Here is a 12,707-nt window from a genome sequence, read left to right as displayed (position 1 = left end):
GGGGGCGCCCTCTGGCTGTGGCTGTCGTGGGTCGGCCAAGCCTCTGGGATCTCCAGGTCTGCAGAGCACTAAGGGGAAGAGGTTCTCTGCAGTGCACAGCTGGCCCTGAAGATGCGGCCTGCCTGGGGCAGGGTATGGAAAGGCCGACCCTGACCTGAACACCTTTCCAGAGGCGTTTCTCACTGTGGGCATCCATGGCCACTGTACTACTGACCCATACTACATTTATAAGAGGTTAACTACAGGGACCAGCATTGGTGTAATGGTTACATCGCTGGACTCCCATGGAGTGAACTGCGGTTCGCATCCCGGACCCGGTGGCTTAAACTCACACCGGGCATGTGTGTGTGTGTGCCCAAGATCCCGAGAGGAGAAGGGATTGCAGCGTGACCATTCCCCCTGGGGGGTGATTTCTCGCTTTCTGTCTCTCTGTCTCTCTCTGTCTTTCCAGCAAACATATGCGCCCTACAGCAAAAATCTCTCAAAAACTTAATTACGATTTCTTGTTAGAAAAATGGAATCAGCACATGCTCAGAGCTCCCTGGAAGGTGGACTTTGGCCATCGGGAGCGTGCAGCAGGGCTGCGGTCCACACTCACTGGTCGTGCAAGTTTGCCAAGCTAAGCGCGTGTGGGACGGTTCCCTCCAGATGAGGCACGTTAGAAATGGACCCGCTCAGGCCAGCCAGGTTCCGTGGTGGTTAAGGCTGCTGGATTCCACATGGCTGACCATGCAGTTAGAATCTCAGACCTGGTAGCTTGAAAAACATGTCAGGTGTGTGTGTGTGTGTGTGTGTGTGTGTGCCCAAAGTCCTGAGAGCAGAGTCTCAGAGAAGGGACTGCTGAGTGGCCATCCTCATGGGGGCGACTTAGTAGTTTCCCTCTCTGTCTCTCTCTGTGTCTCCAGTGAGCTCATGCGCCCTATAGCAAAACTAGAAAGAAGAAAAATAGACTATGAACTTACAACACAGGGTATATATCATGTTCCCTGGTATTTTAATGACACCGCTGTTATAAAATAATAATAAACCACCCACCCACTCCAGCACCTTCCCCAAATATAGCCACATCTATGTTTTGCTTTTCTCTCCTTTTTTTAATTTTACTTTGCCAGAGGGCTCGTGCGCTTGCCAGAGAGACAAAGAGACAGAGAGAGATGAAGAAAGGCCCCCCAGAATGGGGCATGTCCACACCACCATCTCCTCTCCTTCAGCTGTCCCTCTGTCGGGGCTTTGGCGTGCACACACGCATGCCTGCCACTGCCCTTGAGCTGCAGGGGCTGGGACTCGAACCGTACAGACGGCCAGGTGGGATCAGCTCTCCAAACCACTGCCCTGGAGCCGGCCTCACATCTTTAGTTTTTTGTTTTTTTTTTTTGTAGAGATTTTTCACTATAGGGCACGTGCGCTTGCCAGACAGACGGAGAGAGACAGAGAGACAGAAAGCGAGAAATCACCCCCCAGGGGGGATGGTCACGCCGCAATCCCTTCTCCTCCATTCTCCTCTCGGGATCTTGGGCACGCACGCACACGTGCCCGGCGTGAGTTTTAAGCCACCGGGTCCGGGACACGAACCGCGGTCGACTACGTGGGAGTCCAGCGACATAGCCATTACACTAACTGCTGGTTCCAACATCTTTGTTCTTCTAATGAAACAAATCTTGCTCTATCTCCATTCACCAGGTCGGTAGGAATTTAATCTCAGGCGCGCCTGGGGGGGGCTTCCCGCTCCCTGAGGTCATGTAAGAACCCTAGAAAGCAGAGTGGAGGAGTTTCCTTCTAAGGTGCAGGTGTGGGGCCGTGCCTCTGGTGTGCATGGTCGCCCTGAGCGGGATGCTCAGAGCCCCACTGGTGGGGTTCGTGTGGAGGCAGCCGGCCGTCCTTCAAAGCACCCAGTCCTCAGATTTCCCGTGGCCAGTGTCCACACTGCTCTGCAGAGATGCCGTCACCTCCCAGAGCCCAGGGAACCTGCATGCCCCCATGTCACCTCCTGCACCTCCGTCAGACAGGGGCACCTGTCGATATAACCAGCTCTGCAGAAAGAATGCACGTGGTTTACGTCTAAGCACGCATGTGTGTGACCCAGGCCCAGAGAAGAAGCAGACATGCCTTTCTCAGGTGACAGACAGAGGGATTGCTTTGATTTGATTTTGAGAGTGAGAGACAATGTTTGGAATTTGGTGAAAAGAGTTTTCTTATTGGTCTGTCCCAAAAAGGTCATTTGGAAGGAAGGGTTTGGGGGGCTTTACAATTCTTAGGTTGGGGGTCAGAAAGGGGGGCGAAAGCAGAGTGTGCTTTAACAGGGATAGGGGACTTGTACACGTCACGAGCTGCTGTCCCGAGGATAAGATGCTGGAAGAATCCTGGTACCAAATGGACCGAATGATCTGTTCAAGTCTGTGGACGTGACTCACCCCGGGCCCTCAGGAAGGGATTTTGGAAACAGGAAAAAGCCATCAGGCTTCTGTCCTCACCCCCTTGGTGCCAGCGCCTAGGCCACCTGTGGTTGGCGCACTCTCCTTCCTGTGCTCTCCGGGTCTCTCCATCACAGTGACCGAAGCCTGGCGTTGTCCGTGTAGCGGCTGTGGTCACCTGCCACGCGCGTGCAGCAACATGCAGGCCTGTTCGTTCCCGGTGCACGGCCCTGGAGCCAGGCTCAGGTGCCCGCTCAGCCAGCCTCCTGAGTCCCGCTGTCGGGGAGAGCAGCACAGGGAGAGGCCGATGGGCCGGGACGTCTCGCTTTGTCTAAAAGGGCGAGAGTTTGGTGTCATGGCTCGCGAGAGAGCCAGTGGTAGCCTGTCAAGGACACCCTCACAGAATTCTTTTTTTTCTTAAGAATTATTTTATTTAACTTTATCTATCTATTTATTTTTAAAATTTGAACAGAGGACAGAGTGAGACGGGGAGAGTGAGAAAGCAAGCTGCCAGGTCCAGGACTCGAACTACGGTCAGCCATGTGGGAGTCCAGAGCCCCTAATCACCATGCCACCTGCCAGCCCCACCCGCACAGAATCCTGTCTGTCCTTCCAGTCCCTCAGAGCGCAGGGCTACACTGCTCACTTTCCAAGGGGGGAAGGCTCAGTCGCTGGTTCACCATCTCCGTGGAAGGTGGCGAGGCCAGGGTTGCACGTCAGTGTGAGACCGTGAAGACCTGAACCAGGGCAGGGGCAATGGGATTCCTTGGGCATTGTGTGTACCTACTATGTGCCAGACACACTCCTAGGAACTGGCCCAGAACACAGCGGTGACCAAGCCAAGGTCTTCCTGTCGATGACTACACACAAAGGATTAAATAAGATGGACCCAATATTGATGAATGCTTTGAGACAGGATCAGGGACGCCCTGTCTGAGAAGCAGACACGGGAACTGACACCCTGAGTGACAGCAGCCAGTCTTGGGACAGTGTTGGGAAGGGCATCGCAGCTGATGGCACTGCATGGCAAGGCCCCGAGGCGGCAAATCTTCAAGGAATGGAAGGAGGTCAGGGTGGCAAGTGGTGAGGGGTGGGCGGTAGGGGACGGACTAGGAGGGAGGGTCGCGAGGCCAGGTCCTGCAGGGCCTTGCAACCGAGAAACGGACGCTGGCTTTCAGTAGAAGGTGCCTCGGTTAATACTTTTGCAAGGCGCTGTGTGCCACTGGGAAACAGGGAGGTGGAGGACGAGAACGATGGCGAGACGGCCGGGCAGGGGCTGGTGGGGGAGAGACCACGTGGCGTGGAGGGAGGACACCTTCCAGGTGTGTCGCAGGTGGGAGGAGGCAGACACTGGCGTGGCGGTGTCCAGGGCCAGACTCCTCTTAGTCCCTCCTTCCTCGTCTCTTCGTCCGTCTCCAGGTTACATCCTGGCCAAGCGCAGAGAGTCCCCGAGGAGCCCAATCAAGAAGCAGGCGGATCTGTCCCCGCAGCCTCCCCAGATGGACCTGCTGACAGTGCCTGAGGTGGACGTGCAGACGGAGGCACGGCCCCTGACCCTGGAGGAGATGGAGGACGTGGGCAAGCGGTACCGGGAGAAGAGGCGGCAGCACCAGGTGCCCGGCCGGGCGCCTGCGCTTGGGGGCCACGGGGTGGAGCTCACACCCTGCCCCTGCAGGAGGACCTTGGGGGGCTTCATTCCTCGGAGTTCCCGGCCCCTCCTCTGTCTAAGAGCACTGTCTGCCTCACCAGGTGTTTTGTTTGTTTGTTTGTTTGTTTGTTTTGTTTTGTTTTGAGAGGTTTTTGCTATACGGCGCGTGCGCTCGCCAGACAGAGAGAGAGAGACAGAGAGACAGAAAGCAGGAAATCACCCCCCAGGGGGGATGGTCACATCGCAATCCCTTCTCCTCCTTTCTCCTCTCGGGATCTTGGGCACACACACACACGCGCCCAGCGTGAGTTTAAGCCACTGGGTCCGGGACTCGAACCACAATCGACTACATGGGAGTCCAGCAACATAGCCATTACGCTAACTGCTGGTCTCTCAGCAGGTGTTTTTGAGGATGACGTGGGGAAGCATCCATGTCCTCCACTCCCTGCTCTTTTTACTTTTTTTAACTCTTTTTCAGATGTTTTTGCCTTAGGGCGCGTGAGAGACAGAAACGATGAGCGGAAATGTGAGAATCACCCCCTTCCCAAAGGGAACGGCCACTCTGCAATCCCTCCTCCTCCATTCTCCCAGGATCTTGGGCATGCATCCACATGTGCCCAGCATGAGTTTCAAGCCGCTGGGTCCAGGACTTGAACCGCAGTTGGCCATGTGGGAGTCCAGCGACGTAACTGCTACGCCATCTGCTGGCCCAGTTTTTGTTTTTAATTTACGATGATGCACGTGCATTTGCTGGAGGGAGACGGGTGAAAAGACAGAGACAGAGGTGACGTGAGAAAGAGCCCCCCATGGGGGATGGTCATGCCACAGTCCCTTCTCCATTCTCCTCTTGGGATTTGGGGCATACATGCACACACGCCCGGTGTGTTTTCCAAGCCACCAGGTCTAGGACTCGAACCACCCTGTCAGCCGTGTGGGATCCAGCCACTTTCATGACCACGCCAGCAGCCGGCTCCCCTCCCTGAGCTTCACTGATGGCTGTGGTCCAGGGAGCAGGGCTGCAGCTACATCACGACTAGACTCCAAGCCCCTGGCTCAGGCCTGACCCAGGGCAGACACCCCAGCGTGCAGGGCGCGTAGAGGCAGGAGGGTCGATCTCTGAATGAATGCATCCAGTAGGTCGCCATCAAGGGGGGCACTGGAGTGGGGCTGGAGTGTAGTCTGTGCCCCCCGGAGCCAGGACGAGTCAGGGAGGCAGACCACCAGCACAGTCCTGTCGGCACACAGGCACGGTGCGAATCCGCATTTGCACATACTGTGACATGTTGGCGATAAAATGACAAGCGCCGCTCGGTGCCACAGCGCTAAGATTTGACTCCGTTGCATGACAAGAAAGCCCAAAACAATGGAGCAGGGGCGGGCAAAGCTGTGTAAAGGATCAGAGGGCAGCACCAGCTGCTGTGGCCACGCGGTTCGAGTCACGACCACTCAGAGGCTCGGGGCCGTGCATAGCCCGCCCGGACAGCACTAAAGTGGGCGTGGCTGTGTGCCAATACAAGTTTATTTATTTATATTTTTAAAGAATTTTTTTGAGAGGTTTTCACTATAGGGCACGTGCACTCGCCAGACAGACAGAGAGAGACAGAGAGACAGAAAGCGAGAAATCACCCCCCAGGGGGGATGGTCACACCGCAATCCCTTCTCCTCCATTCTCCTCTCGGGATCTTGGGCACGCACGCACATGCGCCCGGCGTGAGTTTAAGCCACCGGGTCCGGGACTCGAACCACGGTCGACTACATGGGAGTCCAGTGACACAGTCATTACGCTAACTGCTGGTTCCCAAGAATTATTTTATTTTGGGACCAGCAGAAGGCGTAGCAGTGGCATCCCTGGACTCCCGCATGGCCAACTGCAGTTCAAGTCCCAGACTCGGTGGCTGGAAAATCACATTGGGCACATGTGCGTGTGTGCCCAAGATCCTGGGGGAGGGATGACCTGACCAACCCCCCTGGGGCGTGATTTCTCTTTCCTGTCACTGTGTCTGTCTCTCTTTTCAATGAGCGCACGTGCCCTAAGGCACGAACCTCTCAAACATTTTTATTTCATGTACTATTATTTCATTTGATGAGAGAGAGAAAGCAAGCTGCCAGGTCCAGGACTCCAACAGCTGTCGGCCCTGCCGGAGCCCAGTGCCTTACTCGCCACACCACCTCCTGGCCCCATAAAACTTTATTTGCAAACACAGGCGGTGGGCCAGATTTGGCCTAAGGGCTATATTTTTGCTGATTCTGGTGTGAAAAACTTTACAAAGAGAACCTTTTTTTTTCTTGTTAAAGGAGATAAAGGAAGGGCCAGGCCGTGGCCTGGTGGTTAAGGGAACTGCCTCCCACATGGCTGGCCACGGTGGAATCCCAGCCCCAGCAGATTGAAAAACATGCGAGTGTGTGTGTGTGTGTGTGTGTGTGTGTGTGCAGAGTCCCGGCAGATGGAGAGGTGGAGGAGAGGAGATTGTGACGTGATTGCGCCCCAGTGGAGGGGGGCGTTCTTCCTCTCTCTCCCTCTCTCTATGTCTCTGTTTCTCTCTGGTGAGTGCGTGCACCTTCTAGCCAAAAAAAAAAAAAAAAGAAAGAAAGAAAAAGAAAGAAAGACAGAAAAGAAAAAAAAAGAAGAGGGCCCAACCAGTGTATCTATAGGCTCCCCAGGCCCCTTCTACCTGAGCATGTGGCTCCACTGCAAGGTCCCAGATGACTGTGCCTAATTAAATCCCCACGTGGCCAGGACCAGCAGATGGCGCAGTGGTTAGGTGGCTGGACTCCTGCATACCCTTAACACTGTTCAAGTCCCCGACATGGCGGCTTAAAACTCACGCCGGGCGCGTGTGCGTGCATGCCCAAAATCCCGAGAGGAGAATAGAGGAGAAGGGATGTGACCACCCCCCCTGGAGGGGGTGATTTCTTGCTTTCTGTCTCTCTGTCTCTCTCTGTATCTCTGGTGAGTGCACGTGCCCTATAGCAAAAATATCTCTTAAAAAACAAAATCCCACGTGGCTACACAGGCCAGTGCCAGTGTCTGTTCCAGCAGGACACCTTGAGGGCACCGGTGCCACGCCCCACCGTGTGTCAGCACCGTCTGGCGTGCACATCCGTGTGTGCAGCTGTGCACACAGACGTCCGGGTGCCCTGTGGCCCTTTTCTCTGAGTCACTGACTTTAGACTCTGATCTGCAGCCCCACTGTGCGTTGTTTGCCGTCGCCCGTCATGGGGACTCATGGCAGAGCGCGATGAGATGCCGCGTCCGCCTTCGGGCCGGGCGGGCAGTAGGGCGGGCGCCAGGCGGGGAGGCTGAGCCCCTGCCCTGTCCGCAGCTGCCGGTCCGCTCCATCCAGTACGCGGAGCGCTGCCGCCTGGTGCGCTGTGGTAACCAGCGCTTTGACGAGCACTGCCTCCCGTCCACCAGCGGCACCGACGTGGAGGAGCTCATCGACAAGTCCCGCATGGACGCCTTCCTCACCTACCTGCAGTGCTGGAGGCTCTGCGAGGCCCTCGGCCTCCCGCTGACGGAGGACATCCTCATGAAAGGTAGGGGGAGGACGCCTCCCCACCCCATATGGAGCAGGGATGAGGGTGGTCCTTCCGCAGAAAGCATGGGTGGTCCCTTCGTGTGCTGCTATTAGGTTGCTGGAAAAACTAGGGTGCATTTTTGCATAGAAAAGCATAGAGGGACTGGGTCCGGCAGGTGGCGTGGTGGTTAAAGGTGCTGGATTCCCACATGGCTGACCATGGTTCGAGTCCCAGACTTGGTAGCTTGCTTTCTTGCTTTCCCTTTCTCTCACTCTCCGGTCAAATTAAAAGTTAATAATAACGAATAAATATTATTTAAAAAATAAAACATGGAGGGACCAGGAGATGGGAGAATGGTTACATTGCTAGGCTCCCATAGTCGACCAGGGTTCGAGTCCTGGACCCAACAGCTTCAAATTCATGCCAGGCACGTGTGCGTGCATGCCCAAGATCCCAAGAGGAGACCGGAGAAGGGATTGTGGCATTGCCACTCCCCATGGGGGGCGGGGTGTGTGTGGGGGTGATTTTTCACTTTCTGTCTTTCTGTCTCTCTTGGTTTCTCCAACAAGCACATACACCCTAAAGCAAAAATCTCTTTAAAAAAAAAAGAAAAAAAGAAAGAACAACATAGAAAAAATATGTCGTAACTTTTCTGACAACCCAATAGATGAGATTTCTAAAATGTAAGGCCTGGGAGCCAGCAGAAAGCATGGTGGTTAAGGGCGCTGGACACCCACATGGTTGACCACGGTTCGAATCCCAGACCTGGTGACTTGCTTTCTCACTCTTGCTCTGTCCCTCTCTGTCAAATTAAAATAAATAAGTAAAGTTAAAATAAAATAATTCTTTAAAAAATTTAAAAAGCAGGACCAGCAATTAGCGTAATGGCTATGTCGCTGGACTCCCACGTAGTCGACCGCGGTTCTTTTTTTTTGAACCCAGTGGCTTAAACTCACCCCGGGCGTGTGTGCGTGCATGCCCAAGATCCCGAGAGGAGAATGGAGGAGAGGGGATTGTGGCGTGGCCATCTCCCCTGGGGGGTGATTTCTCGCTTTCTGTCTCTCTGTCTCTTTCTCTCTGTCTTTCTGGCCAGTGCACGCGCCCTGTAGCAAAAACCTCTCCAAAAACAACCTCAGATTGTTCCTTTACATTCAAACTCACCCCTGCGTGAGTTTAAGCCACCGGGTCCTGGACTCGAACCGCAGTTGACCACATGGGAGTCCAGCGACATAGCCATTATGCCAACTGCTGGTCTCCTGACTTTGGAGAGGGGGATTAAACAGAAATGCTAACTCCATTAAATCAAGACCCCTTCTCTAGGCCAGGTCTCGGTCTTGGTTGTCCCTTCTCTTTTTCTTTCTTTAAGTTTCTGTCACATGGTGTGTGAGCTTGCTGAAGAGAGACAGAGAAAGGGACAATGAGAGATTGTCCCCCGGGGGGATGGCCACGCCGCAATCTCTTCTCTTCCATTCTCCTCTCAAGATTTTGGGCACAAATGCACATGTGCCTGGTGTGGTTTTCAAGCCACCGAGTCTGGGATTTGAACTGTAGTCGACCACGTGGGAGTTCAGTGCCTAAACCACCGTGCCCTCCTTTTTGTTTTGTTTTGTTTTTAATGCTGAGGCCCTTCGGTCTCTGCTCAGACAGCGAGGCACAGCTCTGACGTTTCCACGCTGCTCTGCCTTCCAATTAGGGCAAGAATGACGTTTCCCTTGATCCCCACCGATCTGAGCCCCCTGTGTCTCTGGATAGCGAATATGTCTGATAGGTGGGGACAGGGGTGTGCCCAGCCCCGGGTGACCACTTGGCAAAGCCGGCACTGCAAACTCGTGAATGTCTGTGGACGGGACTGTGTGCTTTAAAAGGATAAAGAGCGCCGCCACCTGGTGGCAGCAGCCTGAACTGCAGTGCTGGAAACCGCATGGCCGACCACAGCGTCAGATCCGCCGGCTGGCCTGAAAACACACCGTGCGCGTACCTGCGTGCCCTAGATCCTAATGATTTGGGAGTCCGGGGAAAGGGGGTCATGGGGTGATGAGACTCTGGGTCCCACATGGCCGACCCTGTGATTCAAGCCCCAGATCCAGTAACTTGAAAAACATGCAGGATGCGTGTGTGTGCATGCCCAAAAGCCCAAGAGGAGAATGGAGAAGGGATCACAGCGTGGGTTACTCATCCTCTGGGGGGCGAGTTCTCACCCTCCCTCCCTCTGTCTCTCTCCAGTGGGTGCACACACCACATGGCAAAAATCTAATCAATCTAATCAATAAGGAGACTTAAACAAAACACTGGCCGGCCAGTGGTGTGGTGGTTACGTGGCTGGATCCCCCATGGCCGATTGCACAGTTCAAGTCCCAGCCCGGGTGACTTGGGAAACACTCCAGGCACATGTGCGTGCATGCCCAAAATCCCAAAAGGAGGGAGAGATGGAGAAGGGATTGCAATGTGACCGTCTCCCATGGGGGTGTTCTCTCTGTGTGTGTGTGTGTGTGTGTGTGTGTGTGTGTGTCAGGGCGCACATGGGCCCTCTAACAAAAACAATAATTATTATTATTATTTTTTACTATAGAGCACATGCACTCGGCCAAGAGACAGAGAGAAACCAAGGGACAGAAAGCGTGAAGCTATCCCCAGGGGGGATGGCCACGCTGCAATTCCTTCTCCTCCATTCTCCTCTCAGGATCTTGGGCACGCACGCATACACGCCCGGCGTGAGTTTTAAGCCACCAGGTCCGGGACGCGAACCACAGTCGACTACATGGGAGTCCAGTGACATAACCATCACACCATCTGCTGGTCCCAATAATAAATGTTTTAAAAAGCCAAAATATATAAACACTATGTGTGTGTGTGTATTTTAAACAAAAATGTGGATTTACTGAAAAATTCAGAGTGGACAGCAGATGATGTAGCAGCTATGTTGCTGGACTCCCACATGGCAGACCGTGGTTCGAGTCCCAGACCCAGTGGCTTGAAACAAGCCTGTGGGGACACGTTTAAGAGAGAGAGTCTGAGGTGTGGGGACATGTGCTGAGCAAACACCACATGCTCTTTTGGGGTTTGGCAGAACCTTGTAACTTGTCTTTCCCTGACCTTGGCTGCAGACAGAGCAAGGGTAGAAATTACTAGGGGCGTTCCAACAGACACACCTAACAGCTAGTTCTCTGCATTAGAAAGGAAGATGAGATTTACTCTAGATGGGATTACCACCAGGGGATACACCTTGCCCCGGGTATGACTAATCTCTTATAGATTTGTTAATGGCTTCTTATTGTCTGTAACCTGGCAACCAATCCATGAAGTATCATGAAACACACATGTGTAATGTTTTCTTGCACAATAAATAAAGACGTCCAGTTTGTCTGGGCGGCACAGGTTGCTTGGGCTACCTAGGCTCAGGCTGCCTGTGTCCACTTCTACTCTATCTTTTTGTCTCATCTTTTCTGCTTCTTCCATAATAGCGCTAAGCCTGGGGGCGGACGCCGACACAAGCCAAGCACGTGTGCGTGCGTGCCCAAGCTGCCAGGAAGAGAAGGGAGGAGAAGGGATTGCAGCATGGCCATCCCTTGTGGGATCATTTCTCACTGTCCCTCTCCCTGTCTCTGTCTGCCCCACACACACCCTGTGAGTGCACATGCCCTAAGGCAAAAAGCTCTTAAAAAAAATAATAAAATGAAGAGAGGAAGGCGCTGTCTGACCCCGGGAGCAGGGGCAGTGGTCTCCAGCTAACCACCCACCTTCCTTTGCTGCCACAGCGCTGCTGTACCCGGGGGACAAGATCATTTTCCAGAAGGACCAGGTGCGCCCGATCCGGCAGCCCGGAGGCTACTACTCAGACTGGAAGCACTTCACTCTGAGCCGCTCCCAGACGCTCGGCTGGTCTCCCGACCGGGGCGCGCCTGTGGCTAAGAAGAGCAACAAGTTGAGTTCCATCCACGCCCCTTGCCCCTGTCCAGGTCCCACCCAGCGTGCCCCTCAGCTGGGGGTGACTGATGCTGTCATGCCGGGGAGTCCTGTGGCTGCTGGCCTGGCTGCGGCCTCCTGGCCCCAGCTCCTACATTGGGTCACCACAGCTTTGCACAATGGCGAGGTCTCTGGAAAACTGGAAAAAGAGCGCCTTCTGAGAGAATGGGAGGCTGGGTGGGAGCTGTCACAAGTCCCCAGCAGGGGTTGGCAGCTGGTGTGGAGGTGAAAGCAGCTGGATTCCCCATGGCCGACTGGGAGGTTCAAGTCCTGCACCTGGCGCTTCAAAACTCACATCAGGCACATGTGCCTGTGTGCCCAAAATCCCAAGAGGAAGATAGAAAAAGGACTATGGGGACCAGCAGTTGGCGGAATGGCTATGTCGCTGAACTCCCATGTAGTAGACTGCAGTTCACATCCCCGACCCGGTGGCTTAAACTCACGCCGGGCGCCTGTGTGTGCATGCCCAAGATCCCAAGAAGAGAATGGAGGAGAAGGGATTGCGGTGTGGCCATCCCCCCTGGGGGGTGATTTCTTGCTTTCTCTCTCTCTGTCTCTTTCTGTCTTTCCAGAGAGTGCAAGTGTCCTATAGCAAAAACCTCTCCAAAAAAATAAAGTAAAGTAAATGGCCCCTCACCTGTCCCTGACCTGCACTCCAGGTCCCCATTATTGGGATGTCCCTTCCTAACAAAATGCATCTCTTTCTCCACCAGGAAAATGACCAGGAAGATCAAGAAGATGCACTTCAAGGAGTTCGAGGACTTCGTCAGGTGTGTGGCCATGTTCTAATCTGGAAGGAAGGGAGGCGGGCCAGAGGAGGGCAAGCCTTGTTTTGCAGAAGGAACCAGGGACTCTTAACCAGCCTTGGGGCTTAGTGCCCAGGGCCTGAGGGGCAGCGAACCACGACCTGGAGGGCGTGCCAAGTGTTAGCGCATGGGGGTCCTCTCAGAAGCTCTAGGAAGTTATACTTTGCATACCCTATTTTTTTTTAAATCTATTTTATTTTATTTTATTTATTTATTTATTTTAATTTGACCAGAGAGGGACAGAGCAAGAGAGAGAGGGTCTGAGACTTGAACCACAGTTAGCCGTGTGGGAGTCCAGTGCCCTTAACCACCACGCCACCTGCCGGCCCCAGCATACTTTTTTTTTTTTTTTTTTTTGGG

The 12,707-nt window shown here is 54.0% G+C and overlaps 1 protein-coding gene across 1 annotated transcript in view; it reads left to right on the top strand.

Annotated features, from left to right (window-relative positions):
- Positions 1-12,707, top strand: part of EFCAB12 (EF-hand calcium binding domain 12) — a 30,152-nt gene that overhangs the window by 14,946 nt on the left and 2,499 nt on the right. The window contains exons 5-8 of the mRNA XM_006160654.1: positions 3,831-4,024; positions 7,383-7,596; positions 11,334-11,499; positions 12,255-12,311. Of these exons, the coding sequence (XP_006160716.1) occupies positions 3,831-4,024; positions 7,383-7,596; positions 11,334-11,499; positions 12,255-12,311 (631 nt within the window). The remainder of the gene's footprint in view (positions 1-3,830; positions 4,025-7,382; positions 7,597-11,333; positions 11,500-12,254; positions 12,312-12,707) is intronic.

Source organism: Tupaia chinensis, unplaced genomic scaffold (genome assembly GCF_000334495.1).
Source record: "Tupaia chinensis unplaced genomic scaffold, TupChi_1.0 Scaffold000704_1, whole genome shotgun sequence".
Classification (NCBI taxonomy): Eukaryota; Metazoa; Chordata; class Mammalia; order Scandentia; family Tupaiidae; genus Tupaia; species Tupaia belangeri.
This window is presented reverse-complemented; position numbering and strand designations above follow the sequence as displayed.